Source organism: Meles meles, chromosome 9 (assembly GCF_922984935.1).
Source record: "Meles meles chromosome 9, mMelMel3.1 paternal haplotype, whole genome shotgun sequence".
In the NCBI taxonomy this organism is placed as follows: domain Eukaryota; kingdom Metazoa; phylum Chordata; class Mammalia; order Carnivora; family Mustelidae; genus Meles; species Meles meles.
This window is the reverse complement of record NC_060074.1, coordinates 9,299,694-9,321,964: the sequence shown is the minus strand read 5'-3', so window position 1 is coordinate 9,321,964 and position 22,271 is coordinate 9,299,694. Positions and strand designations below refer to the sequence as shown.

Sequence of the window (22,271 nt, the reverse complement as noted above, 5' to 3'; positions counted from 1 at the left end):
ATTGCTTCTTATGATGCAGCCCTCAGAGCAGAACTCAACACCCTTTTCTCTCCCCGGATCTGTTTGCTTCTTAGAGAAAGCCTCACCATTCACTCTGTTACCAAAGCTAGAAAACTGGGCGTTGCCCTTGACTGTACCCTAACTCCTTCCTCCACTGTTCAATCAATGAATGGTGTCCACACTACCTTCTAAACTATGAGTTTCATGTGGGTGGGGACCATTTGAAACCGAAAATTTCAGTCCCTAGCACAATGCTGAAACAATAATTATGGAATGAATGAACAAAGGAGTGATTGAAACTCGTGAATGCACCTACTTCCTTCCATTAACACTGCCTTTTCTGCAGTTCAAGCCACCGTCAGGCCTCACCAGCTCAATAATTCACAGTTTGCAAATTCTAGAGTTGAACTATCCTAACTCAGCTCCCGGTTTCTGGGGTAGTAACCCTCACCCCAACACACAACAGTTCATTTTCCACACTGTGTCTGGAGAGAGTTCTATAATACCCAAGAATCTTATCATAATCGTTCCTCTTCTCTGCTTAAAGCACTCTGGTGACTGAATAATCATCCTGATTTGATGTCCTGGTTTACAGCTATCGTCCTGGCACAATCATCCCTCTCAAAAATGTCCTGGACTGGACAAGAACAATACAATCACTCTATACCAAATCTATTTTCTGCTTATGTTTCCAACCTCCCATTGTGCTACTCATCCTTTCCTCGCCCCTGCGTACTACTGTAGCCTTATTAAACTGAAAGTTTTAAAATTATTTTGTACTCACTGCTCGCACATGTGCTTCCTTCTGCTTGGAAATCCCTCTCTCTCTCTGTGCCTGGCTGACTCCTGTAATCCACGTCTCGGGCTAGACCTTCCCTGACAGAGAGTCTCTCTGACCCCCCCCAGGTTATGTCAGGTACCTCTCCGGCTCCCATAACATCCTGCGTCCTAGCTCCCCTTGTTTCCATTACCTGTTAATTTCCGTGGGTTCCCCATTAGCCTCCACGCTCACTCAGGTCAGCAGCAACATCTGCCCACTGCACAACTGAATCCTGGTGCCTATTCCAGGGTCCTGCACAGAGATAACACTCTGCAAATATTTGGTAAATAACCGCTAGAAGTAAAATCTCGCATGCTGTTAGAATGATCAAAGTATGTGTGTGGGAAAATCTTACTCCATAATAAATGTTATGGAAACATGACTAGTTTGTGGCCAGAAACAGTATTTCATCTTCTTGTCTCTGTTCATCGTGTTTGTGATAATGGTGGAAATGAGCCTGTGTTCCTTTGATTGAAAGTTCATTCTAGGACGGATTTGCTGTCAGGACACGCTGTCAATTCCAGGAAGTCTTGCAGGTGATAATGTTGCAAAACAAAGCAAATAACAGCTGCTTTCTAGCCTTTTTAAGCAGTTAGGGCTACTTGAATTTCAACTGTGCTCGGTAGATTGGTTTTAAAGTTGTTTGCTTTGAAGTTAAAATTAAATTTAGTCTCATTAGTCTAACTTATCCTAGATTGTTTAAGTTCCAAATTCTATTCTCATACTCACAAAAAAACAAACATAAAATGCCTTATGCTTCTGATAAAATTATTTGGATTGTATTCTTTGCAAACTTAAAAGCATGTGTTCTTAGATGGTCAGTTTTATGCTGCTATTTGATCTACCAGAGAATCCGAGCATTTTGTTCCACATGGATTTACTAGAAAGGAGTTCTGGACCTATGGGGGGGGGGGGGTCCATGGATATCAATCTATTGAATGAAAAGGAAGGTTAATAGCTTTTATTTTTTCCCCCAATAGAAATAGCTTTAGTGTTTTTCTGATTACAAAAACAATACATAGTTACTGCACACACAAAAAAAAAAAAAGGAAAGAGAAAGAAGAAAACAAAATTCATCCATAATCCCACTCTTAGGTTATTGTAGTATACATTTTAGGGTAGGGATTTCTAGGTTTTTCTCTGCATCTGTCATCACGTCGGTACAGATTTTTTTAAAAAATGGAAGTGCTGCTACTATTCCACATTTATTGCTTTTAAAAAGTGTTTTTCCACTTAAGAAGTTTGGGACTTTCCAGGAGAAAAATGGATAAAGTGGGTTTTAGGAAGTTTTGCTTTCTGGTGCATTGAGTGGTGTAATTTCCCCTTTGCCTCCCCCATTAAGAAAACTGCTACGATAAACTCCACTACTCTTTGAATCAATCAGGTTTCATTTGAAGGAAACAGAAACAATGCTAGCTATTTTAAGCAGAAAAAGCTTTGATTTTTTAAAAGTAGGTATTTATAAGATTGGTGGGATGTCCAGAAGAGGAAACACTAAGGTGCTCCTCCAGAGATGAGCCTGAACTCTGAGCTTGGGCTACCCGGCCGGTTGCCCCTTCCCCACAGTCAGGGTGACAGGGAATGGGAAAATAATCAGCAGAAGAGCTGTTCTGTGGGCATATCATCCTGGCTGTTGGGGGGGACACACTTGTCAGTCCTAGAGCCCCACAGCATCGGCTTGAACCGTACTGCCAAGAGCAGATGCCCGGTGTCCCTGTGTCTGACTACTTCACCCTCGCTAGGCTAGGAGCCTGCACCCAGGGAGCGGAAAGACGAAGTCTTCACGGCTGTGCCCATCGTCGGAAATCACAGAGATGTCCTCCGCTCGTGTCTGTTGTCAGCATTTCAGGGTAGTGTGTCTCCTTGGCGGAACTTAGGTTACATCTGGAACCTAGTTCAGGAGAGTTTAGGAAACAGTTCATAACTGTGTAGCTTCTGCAGTCCAGGCCCACCGGTTAGGAGCCAGAGGGGATGTTGAGTACCACCACACTCAATCACACATCGCTGCTTTAGGTGTTGCGTTTTGTTCCTTTTGGATACATCACTAAGCAAAGAAGAATTTAAAGGCAACATGAAGAGGGATAATTTATCTCAATGGCTGTTTACACCACTCTTCTTTATTTATTTACTTAGAAACTTTATTTATGTAAGCTTTTCAAAAATTTAATTCTAATATAGTTGACATACAGTGCCCTATTCATCTCAGGTGTACAATATAGTGATTCAGCAGTTCTGTACATTACTCAGCGCTCATGGAGATAAGTGTACTCTTACGCCCCTTCTGTTTCACCCATCCCCGGCTCACTCCCCCGTGGTAACCATCAGTTTGTTTTCTGGTTTTAAGAGTCTGTTTTTTGGTTTGTCTCTTGTTTTCTTTGCTCATTTGTTTTGTGTCTTAAATTCCACATATAAGTAAAATCATATGGTATTTGTCTTTCTCTGACTAACTTATTTCACTTAGCATAGTCTCTAGAGCCATCCATGTTGTGGCAAATGCCAAGATTTCATTCTTTTTTATGGCTGAATGTTATTTCATTATATATATACCACATCTTCTTTATCTGTTCATCTGTTGATGGAAACTTGGGCTGCTTCCATGTCTTGATAATGTAAATAATGCTGCGATGAACATAGGGGTGCACTTTCCTTTCAAATTAGTGTTTTCATCTTCATATTCTCTGGGTAGGGACCAGTAGTGGAATGACTGCATCATATTGTAACTCTGTTTTTGGTTTTTGAGCAGCCTCCATATTGTCTTCCACAGTAGCTCACCAGTTTGCATTCCCACCAACAGTGCACAGGGTTCATTTTTCTCCACATCCTCGTCAACACTTGTTTTTTCTTGTGTTTTTGGTTTTAGCCATTCTGACAGGTGTGAGGTGATACCTTACTGTGCTTTTGATTTGCACTTCACTTTTGATGAGGAATATTGAGCATTGTTTTACGTGTTGGCCATCTGGATGTCTTCTTTGGAAAAACGTCTGTTCATGTCTTCTGCCCATTTTTTAATTGAATTGCTTGGGGGGTCTTTTGGTGTTGAGTCGTGTAAGTTCTTTACATATTTTGGATACCAACCCTTTATCAGATATGTTATTTGCAAATATTTTCTTCCATTTAGTTGGTTGTCTTTTTATTTTGTTGACTGTTCCCTTTGCTGTGCAGAGGCCATTTATTTTGATGTTGCCCCAATAGTTCGTTTGGTTTTTGTTTCTCTTGCCCCAGGAGACATATCTAGAAAAGTGTTGCTATGACTAATGTCAGAACAATTACTGATTATGCTGTCTTCTAGGATGTTTATGATTTCGGGTCTCATGTTTAGGTCCTTAATCCATTTTGAATTTATTTTTGTGTATGGTGTAAGAAAGTCGTCCAGTTTCATTCTTTTGCGTGTAGCTGTCCAGTTTTCCCAACATCATATTTTTGAAGAAGACTGTCTTTTTCCCATTGCATATTCTTGCCTCCTTTGTTAAAAATTAGTCCAGTGGGATGCCTGGGTGGCTTAGTTGGTTGGGCATCTGCCTTCGGCTCAGGTCATGATCCCGGGGTCCTGGGATCGAGTTCTGCATCAGGCTCCTTGCTCAGCAGGGAACCTGCTTCTCTCTCTGCCTCTGCCTTCCACTCTGCCTGCTTGTGCTGTCTCTCTCTCTGACAAATATTAAATAAAATCTTTAAAAAAAAATTAATCGACCATATAATCATGAGTTTGTTTTTTGGTTCTCTGTTCTGTTCCATTGATCTGTGTATCTGTTTTTGTGCTAGCACCATACTATTTGGGTTACTACAGCTTTGTAGTACATCTTGAAATCTGGGATTGTGATACCTCCAGTTTTGTTCTTCTTTTTCAAGAGTGCTTTAGCTAACTGGGCTCTTTTGTGGTTCCATGCAAATTTTGGGATTATTTGTTCTAGTTCAGTGAAAAATGCTGTTGGTGTTTTGATAGGGCACACATTGAATGTGTAGATTGCTTTGGGTGCTGTGGACATTTTAAAATATTTGTTCTTCCAATACATGAGCATGGGATATCTTTCCATTTGTTTGTGTCACATTCGGTTTCTTTCATCAGTATTTTATAGTTTTCATAGTACAGCTCTTTTACCTCCTTGGTTAAGTTTATTCCTAGGTATTTTATCCTTTTGGGGGCAATTGTAAATGGGATTATTCTCTTAATTTCTCTTTCTGCTACTTTATTATTAGTGTATAGAAATGGAACAAATTTCTGTATGTTGATTTTTATCCTGCAACCTTGCTGAATTCATTTATCAATTTGGAAGACTTCCTTCCTCTTCTGTTTTTTATAATACTTTGAGAAGAATAGGTATTGCTTCTTCTTTAAGTGTTTAGTAGAATTTACCTCTGAAGCCGTTTGGTCCTGGATTTGTGTTTGTTGGGAGTTTTTTTTATTACTGCTTCATTTTCATTGCTGCTAATTGGCCTGTTCAAATTTTCTATTTCTTCCTGATTCAGTTTTGAGAGGTTAAATGTTTCTAGGAATTTATCCATTTCTTCTAGATTGTCTAGTTTGTTGGCATATAGGTTTTTATAATATTCTCTTATAATTCTTTGTATCTGTACTATCAATTGTTATTTCTTCTCTTTCATTTGATTTCGTTTATTTGAGTCCTCTCTCTTTTACTTTTTTCTTTTTCTTTTTTTTTTTTTTTTGGATGAGTCTGGCTAAAGGTTTATCAGTTTTCTTGATCTTTTCAAAGAGCCAGCTCCTTGTTTCATTGATCTGTTTTGTTTCGTTTTGTTTTGTTTTCAGTTTCTATTCCGTTTATTTCTGCTCTAATCTTTATTACTTCTTTCTGTCTAGTGATTTGTGGTTTGGTTTATTCTTCTTCTAGCTCCTTTAGGGATAACATTAGGTTGTTTATTTGAGAAAAAAATTTTCTTGCTTCTTGAGGTAGGCCTGTATTGCTATAAACTTCTCTCTTAGGACAGTTTTTGCTGTGTCCCAAAGATTTTGGACAATTATATTTTCACTTACTGCCATGTATTTTTTTTTTTTAATTTCCTCTTTGATTTCTTGGTTCACCCATTCATTGTTTAGTAGCAAGTTATTTAAAATCCATGTGTTTGTGTTCTTTCCAGAACTTTTTCTGGTGGTTGATTCTTAGTTTCTTAGCATTGTGGTCAGAAAAGATGCATGGTATGACTTTAGTGTTTTTAAATTTTTTGAGACTTGTATTGTGGCCTAATATGCAATCTATTCTGGAGAATGTTCCATACACACTTGAAAAGAATGTGTATTCCGCTGTCTTAGGATGGAGTGTTCTGAACAGATTCATCTACTCCAGTGTGTCATTCAGAGCCACTGTTTTCTTGATGATTTTCTGTCAGATGATCCATCCATTAATGTGAGTAGGGTGGTAATGTCCCCTACCATTATGGTATTATTGTCAGTTACTTCCTTTATGTTTGTTATTAGCTGCTTTATGTATATGGGTGCTCCTGTGTTCACTGCATAAAATATTTATAGTTGTTACATCTTCCTGTTGGATCATTCCCTTTATGATCATAGAGTTTCTTTCTTTGTCCCCTGTTACAGTCTTTGTTTTAAAGTCTACTTTGTCTGATGTAAGTACTGCTACCCAGGCTTTCTTTTCACTTACATTTGCATGATAAATGCCTTTCTATACCTTTACTTTCAATCTGCAATGAGTCTTATAGGCAGCATATAGATGGGTCTTACTTTTTTATCCATTCTCTCAACTCATGTCTTTTGATTGGAACATTTAGTCCATTTATATTCAAAGGAGTTAATTTTTTTTAAGATTTTATTTATTTATTTGAGAGAGAGCGAGCACTTGAGCATGAGTGGGGGGGAGAGGCAGAGGAAGAGGGAGAAGCAGAATCCCCCACTGAGCAGGAAGCCCAATGTGGGGCTGGATGCCAAGACTCTAGGATCATGACCTGAGACAAAGGCAGACACTTAACAGACTGAGTCACCCAGGCGCCCCTCAAAGTAGTTATTGGCGGGGATGTACTTATTGCTGTTTTATTACTTGTTTTATAGTTGTTTTGTAGTTCTTCTCTGTTGCTTTCTTCTCTTGCTTTTTTTTTTTTTTTTCATGGTTTGCTGGATTTCTTTAGTGATATACTTAGATTCCTTTCTTTTGATTTATTTTTTATTTTTTGCCTATCCTTTGCTAGTTTCTGATTTGTGGTTACCAGGTTTATACATAACTTATGCATGTAGCAGTGCATACTAAGTTGAGGATTGCTTAAGTTTGAACCCATTCTTTACTCCCCTTCCCACCCCCATGTTTTAGATATATGGTATCATACCTGACATCCTTTTATTTCATGAATCCCTTGACTGATTTTTATAATAAAGCTAACTCACTGCTTTTGTGCTTCCTACTTTTCTTCTATTTATGGTCTTTCCTTTGCATTCAAAAACTCCCTTTAGGGGCCCTTGGGCCTTGGCTCAGTTGGTTAAGTATCTGACTCTTGATTTAGGCTCAGGTTGTGACCTCAGGGTAGTGGAATTGAATCCCGAGTCAGGCTCAGTGCTGAGTGTGGAGCCTGCTTGGGATTCTTCCTCTCCCTCTCCCTTTGCCCCTCCCCACTGCTTGTGCACACACGTGTGTGCTCTCTCTTGGAAAAAAAAAAAATGTCCCCTTTAACATTTCTTATAGGGCTAGTTTAGTAGTGATGAATTCCTTTAACTTTTGTTTGTCGGAGAAACAATTCTTTATCTCTCCTATTCTGAATGATAGCCTTTCTAGATAGAGTATTCTTGGTTGCTGGTTGTGTTTTTGTTTTTGGTTTTTTTCTTTCAGAACTTTGAATATGTCATACCATTCTTTCTGGCCTGCAAAGTTTCTACTGAAAACTCCACTGATAGCCTAATGGAGTTTCCCTTTTATATAACAGCTTTCTTTTCTCTTGGTGCTTTTAAAATTCCCTTTATCAGTACTTTGTACCATTTTTTTCTTTTCTTTTTTTTAGATTTTATTTATTTGACAGACAGAGATCACAAGTAGCCAGAGAGACAGGCAGAGAGAGGAAGGGAAGCAGGCTCCCTGCTGAACAGAGATGCAGGGCTTGATCCCAGAACCCTGGGATCATGACCCGAGCCTAAGGCAGAGGCTTTAACCCACTGAGCCACCCAGGCGCCCCACTACTTTACACCATTTTAATTGCTATATGTCTGCTGTGAACCTCCTTGGGTAAATTTTTATTGGGGAATCTTTGTGACTCCTGGATCTGGATTTCGGTTTCCTTCCCCAGATTCAGGAAGTTTTCAGGTATTATTTCTTCAGATAAATTTTCTGACCCCTTTACTATCTCTTCTTCTGGGATTCCTATAATGTGAATGCTATTGTGTTTGATGATGTCACTGAATTCCTTAAGACTGTTTTTATTTTTTATTATTATTCTCTCTCTGTTCACTTTGATTGTTTTCCTTTACTCTGTCCTCCAGGTCACTGACTATTCTTCTGCTCCCTCTAGTCTACTATTTATTTCATCTAGGAAATGCTTAATTTCAGTTATTGAGTTCGTCATCATCCAAGTGGCTCTTTTTTTGTTTGCTCTTTGTTGAGAGTCTCACTGAGGTCCTCCACTCTTTTTTGAAGTCTAGTAAGTATCTTTATGACCATTACTTTAAATTCCCTATCAAGTCTATTACTTATCTCCATTTGGATTCGCTCCCTTGCTGAGGTTTTGCTCGGTTCTTTCATTTGGGACATATTCTTCTGTCTCCTCATTTTTGTCTGACTCCCTGTGTGTGTGTCTATGTACTAGGAAAGTCCCCTACATCTCCTGCTCTTGAAAATAGTGGCCTTGGGGCGCCTGGGTGGCTCAGTGGGTTAAGCCGCTGCCTTCGGCTCGGGTCATGATCTCAAGGTCCTGGGATCGAGCCCCGCATCGGGCTCTCTGCTCAGCAGGAAGCCTGCTTCCTCCTCTCTCTCTCTCCTGCCTCTCTGCCTGCTTGTGATCTCTCTCTGTGTGTCAAATAAATAAATAAAATCTTAAAAAAAAAAAAAGAAAAAGAAAATAGTGGCCTTATGAAGAAGAGATCCAGTAGCACCCTGCAGTGCAAAATCCCCTGTTTACCAGAACCTGGTGCTCTGGGGTATCTCCTATGTGTGCTGTGTGCACCCCACTATTGTGCTTGGGCTGCTTTTGCCTTCAGTGCAGTCTTCTCTGATAGCTCTCATTGTTTTGTGGCAGGGTTTGGTCCCTGTGTATTAGTGGGCCAGGCTTGGGCTTGAGTTGGGTCAGACCAAAGATTTGCCAGAAATGCAGTAGCACCAAACTGCAGGGCACGTTCCCTTGTTGTCTCCTGAGAAGCTTTTGTTGGTGAGCAGGGCCCACAGTCAGATCCGATGTCTGCTCCCAGCCCAGCGCTGGAGCCACAGTAGACTGGTGTGTGTCGTTATCCTCCCCTCTCCCCAGGGAAGGAGTCACTCTGATGTAGCACTGCCTCCTGTCTGGGCTGCTTGCACACCACCAGGCTTGTGGCACCAATTTGGATGGGCTCCGGCCAAGGACATATTGAAGGGGCAGGTGTGGAGAAGCACACTAGGGCAGGGGTACTGTTAGCAAGGTAGATGGAAAATGTTGGTCAGTGTATCTAGGCTAGGGGACAAGCGAGGATAATGATACCTGCCAACTCTTTTTTTCTTAGAATAGCCTCCCCAAAATTCCTGCCCCTCTAGCACATGTTGTGAGATTAGTAGATAAATCTTTGTGTATATCCCAGGCATTTTTTAAACTGCTGCTTCTGTGCTGCCTCTGCTGGGCTCTTTGTTGTACTGTTTCTGTAAAGGCAGGACTCCACTTCCTGTCACCCTCCTGGCTCTCCTAGAGCTGAGCTCACTGATTTTTAAAGTTCCAGGTGGTAAGTCCCACCGATCATAAGAACTCGGGAAATTAGACCCCCCTATTTTCAAAGCCAAATGTTATGGGGATTCGTCTTCCCTGTGCAGGCTCCTGTGCCTGGGGTGCTTGGTGTAAGGGTCTGTTTCTCTCCCCTCTCTGTGCCCCCATTGTTCCTCCCTCCCTCCAACAGTCCTACAGGTCCATTTAGCTCCCAGCCACATATATGCCTTTCCTACCCTCTTTGATGTGGCCTCTTCTCTATGTACAGCTGTGGAGAGTCTGTTCCTCCAATCTTTGGATTGTTTTCTGGGTTATTTACACTGATAAGGGTGTTACCTAGTTATATCGGGATGAGGTGAGCTTCCAAACCTCCCACTCTGCCGTTTTCCCCCAAAGTCCCTGTCCCACTTCGATGTGTTTAACCCATCTCTGTTGCTGTCTGTTTTTCTATTTTTTTGTTTGTTTGTTTGTTTTCATAGAAACAGTGTTTTGTTAAAGTGCTCTTCACAGAGTCACTAATAGTCTCGTGTTGCCAAACTCAGGGGTCAATTCTCAGGGCTCATTTTACTTGACCTTTTAGGACTTCTGACATGGTTACTCATCTCATTGAAACTCCTTCTTCATTTGGTTTCCAGACCTCACACTTCCTGGTGTTCCTTCTAGATCATCTGCTCAGTCTGTCTCCCTGCTGTCTCCCCCTCATCATTCCAAGTCTCTCCTCATCTCTCATCTCTGTTTACTTTACTCATCTCATCTAATCCTGTAGCTTTAAATACCTGAACTCCACACCCATGTGCCCAACAGCTGTTTGGTTGGTATGCACTTTTGAATACTTTAAAAACGTCTCAGACTTACCATTTCCAAAGCACAATTTCCAAAACCAAACTTTCATTCTCTCCCACTATGTATTCCACCCTTGGTCTTTTCCATCTCAGTTCATGGAACTTCCATCCTTCCATTTGCATAAGATAAAATCCTAGAAGTCCTTCTTGACTTCTATCTTTCTCTTACATTCATATTCAATCAATCCATCAGGAAATCCTATTGATTCTACCTCTTGAAATATCTACAATCCAACTACTTCTCTTCAACCCCACTGCTCTCCACTGCTTTAAGCCACTGTTATTTCTCTCTTGGGCTATTGCCTTAGGTTCTCTCAGTGCCCTCCCTAGAGTTTAAAGTTAGAACATATCATCCCTCTGCTCAAAACACTACACCGAGGGACGGCTGGGTGGCTCAGTGGGTTAAAGCCTCTGCCGTCGGCTCAGGTCATGATCCCAGGGTCCTGGGATCGAGCCCCGAGTCGGACTCTCTGCTCGGTGGGGAGCCTGCTTCCCCCTCTCTCTCTTCCTGCCTCTCTGCGGGCTTGTGATCTATCTCTCTCTCTCTCTCTCTCTCTCTCTCTCTCTGTCAAATAAATAAATAAAACCTTAAAAAAAAAAAAACACTACACTACACTGAAATTCCATCTCAGGGTGAAAAGTCAAAATTCTTCGAATAATCCAGAATGCTTTTGATGACACTCCCACCCCCTCTGTTACCATCCCTCTGGTTTCCTTTCCTATGCTCCCCTTGGCTCACTCTGCTCCAGCATCCTGGATGTTCTTAAGCACGCCTATTCCATAGGGATGTGGCAGTTGTTGGCCTCTCTGCTTGGAATACTCCTCCCCAGATGTCCACAAGGCTCTCTCATCACCCTCAAGACTTTTCTCAGCCAGTAAGGCCTTCCCTGATCATCCTGTTGAGTTGCAAACTGACCTCCCCTCTGGCTCTCTGAACCTTCCTTCCCTGTTTTATTTTTTACCATAGCACATACCATTTTCTAATTAACCATAACTTCTTCCTTTTATCGCCTGTCTCCCCCTGAAGAAAATGGATATTTTAATATATTATTTATTATTGAATCTTCAGTGTCTAGGCTAGGCACATTGGTAATCATTCATCAAATATTCATTGAAGAACGTTCTTTATACATGCATCATCATGCACTTGTCTAATTATTTATTAGGAATTAATTCCTAGGGTCAAATTTATGCACAAATTGCCCAGAAAGGTTTTAGCAATTTGTTCCCTCGAAGAGTTCATGAGAGTGTCTTTTTTCTGATACCCTTACCAACATCATACCCTGGTCACACTATCCTTTCTGTTCCTTCCACTCACCATGTTTGCCCCCCCCGATGCGTTTGTACCCACCCTTCTCCGCAGTGTCCTCCTCCAGAATACTCTCTTGCCATACTTTTACTTGGTTTAATTCTTCTTTTTATTTAGATCTTAACTTTAATTGTCATTCCTTGGAGAGGACTTCCCTGATCATCAGCTGTTAAGTAACTTCCCAGCCATCCATATCCCACCACCCTATTTTATTTTCATTATATCATGTCGTTAGCAGGTATTTTCTTATCTCTGTATTTGTTTATCTGTGATTTCCCTCCCTAGAATGTAAGCTCCCTGAGAACAGGAGACTTATGTGTCTCTTCCAACACTATCTCCAGTAAATGTGTGTTTGATAATGGAATACACACTAGGTATTAAAATTTTTCAGTATTATGATCTGCTGGGTGAAAAGTGGATTAAACATGAATTATTTTCCTGGATGGGTGAGGCTGAGCATCTTTCAAGTATGAAAGCCTTTTTCTCATCAGCAAATCCTGAGATGATCTAGAAGTTGAAAGGTTCCGTTAGAGTATCTGTTTTAGATATGCTACGTCCAAAGAATGGAGAAGTTCTGAAAAAAACCTAATGAGTTGGCTTCATTAATGGAAATACGGGTCAGATTGTAAATGTCTAAAGGCACCGTGTTTGAATCTGCCAGACCACATCTCGATTTTTCCTTCGTTCAGGCACAACGTTTTAAAAGTGGGTCATTCGGACGTGCTGCGGCAGGTTTCTGATACTGCTAAGAAGCATCATATTTTACATTATTGAAGCTTCTTTGGCATTGACGTCAACGTTCATATCCATGAAGGCGGATTCCTTCTGCAAATTTTACTCACGTACACATGTTTTGTTTTTGTCTTCACAGCTTTTAGAAAGAACCAGCAATGGTTTTGAAGACTCAGACTCCGGTGCTACCAAGAGTCCACTCCACTTAGCCGTAAGTGAGATGCCGGGGGGGGCTTCCTCTGTTACAAAAAGAACCCAGGTGTTCCTAGAACTAGGCTGCTCTCAAAACGATAGTAACACAATAAGAATTAATAATGAAGACAGTACATGGGTAAAGGCACAGGCTGCAGAGAGAAAGACTGACTCAAATTCTAATCCCAACTTCACCCCCTGGTGACCTCAGACACATTACTTACCCCATCTGGGCCTCAGTTTCCCCAGCTGTCAAATGACGGCAAAAGAAAAGAGACAATTTTCTTAAAGCCTTTACCACAGTGTACTTAATAAATGATTATTATACATTTTAACAGTCTTTACAATTATTACTCTCTAATAGTTCAATTAAAAACATTGAGGAAATTTGAAGAACACATTTTGGTTTTAAAGGTCTGATTGTAGCCAACCGTACACGGGTCTACAGCCTACCCCCAAATCCCCAATTCCACCATTAAAAAGTTGTGAGCTATTTAAACACAAACTTGTGAGAGTGAGGTGAGCAGATGCATAAATGCAACTCGGCTGTTCCTGCCTGTGCTGGAAATCAGGGTTTGGTTGGTAGGAGGGATGAGGCTATGCTTGTACTGGCTGAGACCGCAGAGCGGGGAGGAAGACGGATCCTGTCACCAGCAGAGCTTCCTCTTCGCATCCCTGATTGAAGGGAAACGCAACAGCTCAGAGCAAGGATCCCCAAACTCCCCACGGGGGTGACCGAGCCGGCAGACTCACGCACCACTTTCTCTCAGCCGGTGTCCTGCTAGCAGCTGGTAATCACCAGCTCTTCTCTAGAAGCCTCCGGGACGGGCAGCCCCACCCAGCAACAGCAGCTCCCCTGTAGAAGGTGCTGCGGCAACGTGGGGCCTCGAGTCCACGGCCACAGCGATGACGTCTGGGCGTATCTGGAGGCTGAATTCTTTTTTTTTTTTTTTAGATTTTTTTTTTAATTTATTATTTATTTGACAGAGATCACAAGTAGGCAGAGAGGCAGGCAGAGAGAGAGAGGAGGAAGCAGGCTCTCCGCTGAGCAGAGAGCCCGATGTGGGGCTCGATCCCAGGACTCTGGGATCATGACCTGAGCTGAAGGCAGAGGCTTAACCCACTGAGCCACCCAGGCGCCCCTGGAGGCTGAATTCTAAGAAGAGCGGAAAGGGGCCGGTCTCTAATTGAACTGTTGGGACAGTCACTTAATACCATCCAGTAAAAGCACTTCTCAGCGTCACTCTGATGAAAAACAGATGAGATTCTGTAGAACAGAGGGGAGTGTTTTGTCGATGGGCACATGTAAGTGGTCCGGCAAGGGGAGGGCATGACCCCACCCCAGCAGGGCTGAGATGAGCTGGTCACACCGGCCGGAGCCCCGGCTTCGCTGGCCGTCTCCCCACATGGTCGCCAGCACCTCTGCTGATCCCGGTCACCACCCTCGGCCACGCCCACCAACACATCCACCACACACACACACACACACACACACACACACACACACGCACACATTCTGAGTCTGGTGAAATTAGGCTAAAATGAGCATCCGTCTTTGTTCCGGAGATGGACTTAGAGTGGGAGAGGCGGATGGATGGTGGATATTTGCATGTATAAAGCTTCATACCTCTCGGCTCTCAGTACAGGTTGCCCTAAAGGTTGCTCCCTAGAATCTCTGCCCAACCATCTTCTGCCCCCGGGGAAGGTCCCCCAAAGCGGAGGATTCACATGCAGCATTAGCTGCCTGGAGAGAGGACAGTTTCAGTGATCTCAGCAGAATCACACGCTGTGATCACACAGTTTCGGTGATCACACGCCCTTTATCAGTGGGGTCACCTGCTGGCAATCTGAGAAGAGACTTTCTTAGCTTCCCGCAAATTCTGTCATCTCTTTTTTTTCCCTGAGAGTTATTGTTGGGTGCTTACCGTGCGTCCGTTGCTCTGCTGAGATCTGGGATTTCTGGTTGTGGAAAGACAGGGTAGCGTGTTGTCAGGAGAGAACTGGGCATTTGGCACTTCCGCCGCTGGCGGGCGCCTGGGAAGTGCACTCAGAGAGGAGCTCCCAGCCCCTAGTCTTCCCGTGAACAGCTCACCTAGACGTGGTCTTCCCACCTGTAAATTAAAGGAGTAAGTTAAAGACTCCCAAGCCCTGTCTAATTTGTAAATTTATTTAATTGTTTTTTTGTGGGATCTTGGCCAAACACCTGACCCTTGTGTCTCAGTTTCCTCACCCTTGACATGAGGGAATCGCAGTACGTCTGTCATAGGGCCATTGTGGAGGTGACCCGAGGCAATGCACGTCAGGCGGCTAGAACGGTGCCTGGCACACAGGTGCAGTCGGCTAGCCTCATCCTCACTAACGCTGACGATTCGATCTCGCATTTAACCCACACTGAGCATGTGTGCTGAGCACTTGTTCTGGAAGCTGGAGAGGTTCCGGTAAACAGCACCCAGCCTCTGTCCTTGCAGGGTTTCTAGTCTAGGAGGGAAGTAGGCAAGGAGATCTGTAACATGACCGGTGGCAGGAGGTGCTGCCCGTGCTACGGATGGGACCAGTAAGACGCGCTGAGACAGCAGGTGAGGCTCTACTTTGTGTAGCACAGAGTCTCACATCTGAACGAGACCTTACGAGCTCCCCATGTTGACACCCGACAGAAGAGTGTTCTGGGCAGAAGGGCAGGGTTGCTGGGGTAAGGGCAGGCTTGGCATGGTCCCAGAGCAGCAGCGTGGGGAAGGGAGAGTGGCAGGGGATGCAGGGTGACAAGTTGTGGAGGGCTTGGAGAGCCAGGGGAGGGCCTCCATTGTAAGAATTTCAACTTTTTTTTAAAAGATTTTATTTATTTATTTCACAGAGATCACAAGTAGGCAGAGAGGCAGGCAGAGAGAGAGGAGGAAGCAGGCTCCCCATGGAGCAGAGAGCCTGATGTGGGGCTCAATCCTAGGACCCTGGGATCATGACCTGAGCTGAAGGCAGCGGCTTAACCCACTGAGCCACCCAGGTGCCCCAGAATTTCAACTTTTATGTGGAGCAAATTAGAAAAGCATTTGAGGAGACAGATGATATGAGATGACTTCTGTTTGAAAAGGATCACTTTAGCTTCTGTGTGGAGTTTACATCACGAGGGAACAAACACAGAAGCAGGACAACCAGGAAGTGATGTTGATGTTGATGTTGATGTTGATGATGGTGATGGCTTTGACCAGGGTGATAGCATGTATCAATTCTAAAACTATGTTATTCTTGCCCTCTCAATGCTAACGCCTTTTAAAAAATCATTATTTGCTTCAAGAACCCTGCAAGTATGCCCATCACCCTCTCCAGGGGCCTTGGTGGGAATTAGCTTGATAAAAACCCAAAGCACATTATTTCTTCCGTAGATGAATTCTAGGAATGAAATAGAACCAGATGCCCCCAAACCTTGACTGCCGCAAGAAACCTGACCTGCCTTGAGTTACCATTTCCTGGCTGAGTGATTCAAGTCTCCAGGGTTATCAACCCAGCGAATTTCATAAATGTTTCCTCCACTTGAAAAAATTAAATCAAGAAGCAAGGTTATGCAAATGAAAGGGTCCAGCTGTCAAGATTCCAGATGGACCCATTGTTTTGTGGACTCTGTTGAGATCCCAGATTCTTTCTCCTCATTGCCCTCCGTTCCTATCTGAAAAGTTCAAAGCATTAATTGTATTTAAGACATATTTAAGTTACCTAACAATATATATTTTTTTAAGAAGATTTTTCAGGAAAGCAAAGTTAAAATATTTGATTGCTGACCTCTGTGAAGGTTTGAACTGGCTTGTCTATTGAAAGCCAAAGAATTCCATGCTTTTTGAACGAGCATGTCTGTTCTTTTCTGTGATTATCTCTTCCAATAATTTCAGAAATTATTGGTGAAACTACCTATTAATTAGCTAGTTTAGGATGGAAATCGAAAGAGAAATAGGGCAATTTGCATCATGTGCTGCTGACATGAGAAAGGTCTCCCTTCCTGCCTACCTGAGCCTCCTTGAAGAGTTTAAAGCTTCATCGTATACTTTTGTGTATACAAGAACCATATGCCTGCCCAAAGACAGAATCATGCATTTAACCCTAACCAAATTTCATATCGCATGGTCCTTTGTCTACAAGGTTGAGCTCTAAAGTGTGGCAGTAAGTGAAAGTTCTTTGTCTAATCAAAGTTACTTTCATCATTTCCCTTAAATTGCCCTTAAAGTTGAGTGCACGTAGTTTTATGTCTTCAATTCTGTGAAGTCATGCTTTTGCATGCTAAAAGCCAAGCTAGACGAGGGGTGAGAAATGAGAAGAACTCATGGGTAAACCTGGCCTTTCAACCATTCTGTCTTTAAGAGAGTTTCAAGTGCCTGATACAGAAGAAAGGATGGGATAGGATTGTGAAGCGTTCCTAATCACCAGAGGGGCACTCTTTTTTCTTTTTTTTTTTTAAATTAAGCCTCTAAATTTAACACAGGCTGAAGGATGTATTTTTTGTGGTGAGGATTAAAGGAGAAAGTGTAGGGACAAGTTTAGCACCTAACTCAAGTGCCTTGTAATGTGACTCTGCTGCTCGGAGCAGAGCTCATGCCTTCACACTGGCTTCCTTCCTACGTCCATTTCTCTTTCCCCTGTGTCTTCTCTTTTTTAAATCTGAACATGTTAGCCATTGTGTTTTGTAGGTACACATGCAATTTATGAGTTGCCGATTCTATTTTCCTCGGCCAAGTTACACTGATGGAAATGAACACGTTGACTGTCTTGGTCACAGTAGTCACTGGCACCAAAGGAACCAGCATTTGCAGACCCTGCTGCTCTCTCCGGGGAATGCATTGCCCTTTGGTGTGAAGTCGGGATTTCCACATCAGCCAAATTGGTTGCTGCCGTGACACTTTAAAATGAGAAGTGTTTTTTGCAAAGTCAGTTTTCACATAAGTCACAGAGAAGCCCAGAGGAACGTGAGATAGACTGATTTACACCCCGACGTAGACCCTCCGAGCACCACTGCTTTTTACCGGAGGAGAGGGCCTCCCAGGCGGGCTTCAGACCACCTGTGGTCAGTTGGTAATGGCTGAAAGCAGGTGGTACGTAGAAATTCATTACGTTCGCCTCTTCTCGTTGTACAAGTTTGAAATTTCGTACAATCAAGAGGTAAAGAAACATACTCCTTTTGGTCCTGTTGCACCCTTTCTGTAGGAGCTCATGAAAAGCCCGCAGTCAGGCTCTGGGATCTGATTGGTCTGTCTTTGAACGTCAGCGCCGCCATGTAAGGCTGAGTGACCATGGAAAAGCTGGGTGACGTCTCTGCCCTTCTGTGTCCTGATCAGTAAAGTGGGGATAACTCTAGTATCCAAATCATGGGTTGTTGTGGCAATTAATGGAGGTGTCTCGTGTCCAGGACTGCCTGACACAAGCAAGGGCTCAGTAGATTGAGCTATTGCTGCAAATTTTAGGTCACAGTGAAGACTTACAATCTTGCAGTTACGGTTTGCACAGCAAGTGTAGATCAGAAAGGTGGACATAGGGGAGTTTGTCTTCCCGTATCAAGGAAGGCAGTTTGTGTAGTCGAAGAACAGTAGTCTTAAAGTTAACCCCAGTGTGCACCTTTTTGCCTCCTACTTCCGTTCAAGTCACTTTATCTCTGTCTTAAGCCTCCTTCTGGGATGGGGAGGGGGTCTAGGTTTTTGATTCAATATTTGTTAGAGATAAAGGTATTTTGTTTAAAAGTCACTTCAGTGAATTCACTGGGAAAATTACAAGACATTGCCTAACAGCCTAGATTTTAGTGGTCACAGATTTTGGGTTTCAGATTTGAACATGGTCACCTAATAGGTGATCTTGGCCAAATTAAGTAACAGTGCGTGTTTTGTTGTTTTCACTGATAAAAAGAGTGTTTAGGGGGGTAAATAGCTGCTACTTAAAAAATACACGTCTAAGATGTGTGTCTGTATTTCTACTATGAGCACTAACAAATGATAATAGCAGCCATTCCATTCAGTCATTAATCACCAAATAATCAAGTGTCTGCACCCACCTGGTGTCCGTGCCAGCCGTGATAGGGGACAGCAGTGAGAAATACACACGAAGTGCCTTCAGCCAGAGGGAATCAGCAAACCAACAGATGAGTAGCAGATAGCAAGTGGTAATAAGTGCTATAAAGATAAAATAAAGCAGGATAAGTCGGGACGAGAGTGTCTGGTGATACGCTGAGGTGGAGGGCAGAGGGCTGCTTTTTGGCTCGGGAAAACCTCCAGGGAAGGTGATATCTGAAGCAGAAGTACCAGGAGAGCATTGGAAGAGCTTTTCAGACAGGTAATAGAAAGTACAGATACGGGGCGCCTGGCTGGCTCAGTCGGAGGAGCATGAGACTCTTGATCTTGGGGTCGTGAGTTCGAGCCCCACGTTGGGTGTAGAACTTACTAAAAATAAATAAATAAACTTTTAAAAAAGGAAGGAAGGAAGGAACAAAGAAAGGAGAAATGAAGGAAAAGAAAAGAAAAGCAAAAGAAAGAAAAGAAAAAAATGTGGTAGCCGGGAGGAGGAAATGCATGTATTTAACCACGGGGTAGGAGAAGGGGTTGGTGTGGTTGGACAGAGTGGGTGAGGCAGCATGCTGACGATCAGGGTTGAAGGAGGCCTAATCCTAAGGGCTGAATGGTTTTGGATTTTATTATCAAGGAGGTAAGAAGCCACTGACTAGTCTTCATCAAGGACTGATATGTCCAACTTGGGTTTTAAATCTTTTTTTAATTTATTTAATTTCTTTTCAGTGTTTTAGAATTCATTGTTTATGCACCACACCCAGTGCTCCATGCAACACGTGCCCTCCTTAATACCACCACCTGGTCCTCCCAACCTCCCACCCCCCCGCCCCTTCAAAACCCTCAGATTGTTTTCTGGAGTCCATAGTCTCTCATGGTTCGTCTCCCCTTCCAGTTTCCCTCAACTCCCTTCTCCTCTCCATCTCCCCATGTCCCCCATGTTATTTGTTATGCTCCACAAATAAGTGAAACCATATGATACTTGACTCTCTCTGCTTGACTTTTTTCGCTCAGCATAATCTCTTCCAGTCCCGTCCATGTTGCTACAAAAGTTGGGTATTCATCCTTTCTGATGGAGGCATAATACTCCATTGTGTATATGGACCACATCTTCCTTATCCATTCGTTCGTTGAAGGGCATCTTGGTTCTTTCCACAGTTTGGCGACCGTGGCCATTGCTGCTATAAACATTGGGGTACAGATGGCCCTTCTTTTCACTACATCTGTATCTTTGGGGTAAATACCCAGTAGTGCAATTGCAGGGTCATAGGGAAGCTCTATTTTTAATTTCTTGAGGAATCTCCACACTGTTCTCCAACGTGGCTATACCAACTTGCATTCCAACTTGGGTTTTAAGAGATCTCACCTGAATGGGTAAAAGGGGGCACTGTCCGAGGATGAAAGGAAGGCCCTCGCCGCAATCCCGGCAAAAGAGGACGGCGCTATGATGAGAACTGGGTCGATTCTGGATATATTTTAAAGAAAGAGTAGAGATGATGGCGCATTGAGGGCTGCCGCTAGCCCCGCTACAGGTGTGTGGATTAGAACAGGGATGCAGAGGTAGATGTTCTCCTGCCTGGGGCCTGAGAACCTGGAGACACCTCTGTGTGGTTAGCAAAAGGGATCCCTTCCTCTCAGCAAACACACCCTGTGCAGGGCCTGGCAGAGCTAGCATGGGGAGCCTAAGGCTGTTTTCAACACCTCCTTGCCCTAGTGTCCCAGAGCCCTCGTGTAGGGCTACGACTCTGGGCTAAAGAGGGGAGATACAGACGACTCCAGAGTCTGGGGCCTGGGCAGCGACAAGCATAGCCTTGCTACTTCCTGAGTTGGAAGAGGCTGCAGATGGAACAAGTTTGGGGAAGGAAATTAAGAATTTGGTTTGGGACGTGTTAAGCTTGAGAGGCCTATCTTCAAGTGGAACTATCAATAGGCGTTGAATATACAAGTCTAGAAGTAAAAGGAGACGTTACAAATGGGAAATAAATTTGAGATTCATCAGCCTGTGAATTGTTATACATCATATTATAGGTAACATATATGTTTACTACATAATATATAATAACCGTAATCATTCACAAAAATAATGTCAAGAGAAAGTATTCAAACAATTCCTATCAGGACTCTTAAAATTCTATGGATCCTTTTATATTTAGTTTTGGATATAATTGTTAACATATACTTAGGGGAAAAATTCAAATGATTTTTTAACAAGTAAAATGAAACAAGTCCATATATTCATGACTTTCTCTTCCATTTCTAGAGGTAGCCACCATTAACAGTTTCTTTTTTTCAACTTTTTAAATTAACATATAATGTATTATTTGCCCCAGGGGTACAGGTCTGTGACTCGTCAGGCTTACACACTTCACAGCACTCACCATAGCACATACCCTCCCCAGTGTCCATAACCCACCTTCTTTTATATTCTGAAATTTTGTATGAATACAGAAGTATACATAGATATAGATACGTATATATCTGGGTGTATTTGCTTTTTATATAAATGAGGCCATGTTATACATACTGTCTGTGGCTTAGTTTTTCAAAAAGGTTTTGATAGATTTTGTCTCTACAAAATGTTACAGCGTACACCAGCAACAGAGCATAGATTGCTTTTTTCACCATGTCTTGTTTTGTTTGTTTTAGATTTTATTTATTTATTTGAAAGAGAGAGCACATGAGCAGGGAGTAGGGGGTAGGTAGAAGGAACAGGGAGACTAAGGGGGCTTTATCCCAGGACCCTGATATCATGACCTGAGCCCAAGGCAGACGCTTAACCGACTGAGCCACCCACATGCCCCTGCTTTTTTTTTAAAAAAAAAAAAAAAGATTTTATTTATTTATTTGACAGACAGAGATCACAAGTAGGCAGAGAGGCAGGCAGAGAGAGAGGGGGAAGCAAGCTCCCTGCTGAGCAGAGAGCCCGATGTGGGGCTCGATCCCAGGACCCAGAGATCATGACCTGAGCCAAAGGCGGAGACTTAACCCTCTGAGCCACCCAGGCACCCCGGGGCCCCTGCTTTTATTTTGCCATGTCTTAACTAGTACTGGACGTGACCAAACGTAATCACTGTCAGTCTGGTAGTTGAAAAATAGCACCTTAAAAAATGTACGTGTTTCCACCATTTGTTCATTGGCCTTTCCTATTTCTTGTTCTGTGAGCTGTCTTTTCATGCCCTTTTGTACATTTTCTGAAGTTTTGAAATGGTTCGTAAGAGCTTTTTGTGCACGAGAGATATTGTCCTTTTGTCTGTGCTAAACTTCTTTTCAGACACGCTGCGCCTTGAGTAACGGCTGCAGTGGGGAAGGGAAAGGTGCAGCCCACGGAAGAGGGGACCCTGGCTGGCCAGGACACTGGGGGCAGGTCTTCTCTGTGTCTCCGTCTTTACTTCCTTCTTCCTCCTCAGTCCCGCTGCCTATCCTTATCCCTCTTCTTTCGTTTATTTCCGATGTCCTTTGCCCTGTGTGTGCACATACATTTTTTAACTTTGCAGACTTAATGCAAATTATTTCAG

General features: G+C 42.9%; 1 protein-coding gene across 4 annotated transcripts in view; it reads left to right on the top strand.

Annotated features, from left to right (window-relative positions):
* ANKRD44 (ankyrin repeat domain 44) overlaps positions 1–22,271 on the top strand; it is a 319,359-nt gene that overhangs the window by 266,276 nt on the left and 30,812 nt on the right. For all 4 annotated transcript variants that reach the window (XM_046018760.1, XM_046018759.1, XM_046018757.1 and 1 more), the window contains exon 17: positions 12,675–12,746. In XM_046018760.1, coding sequence (XP_045874716.1) covers positions 12,675–12,746 — 72 coding nt within the window. The remainder of the gene's footprint in view (positions 1–12,674; positions 12,747–22,271) is intronic.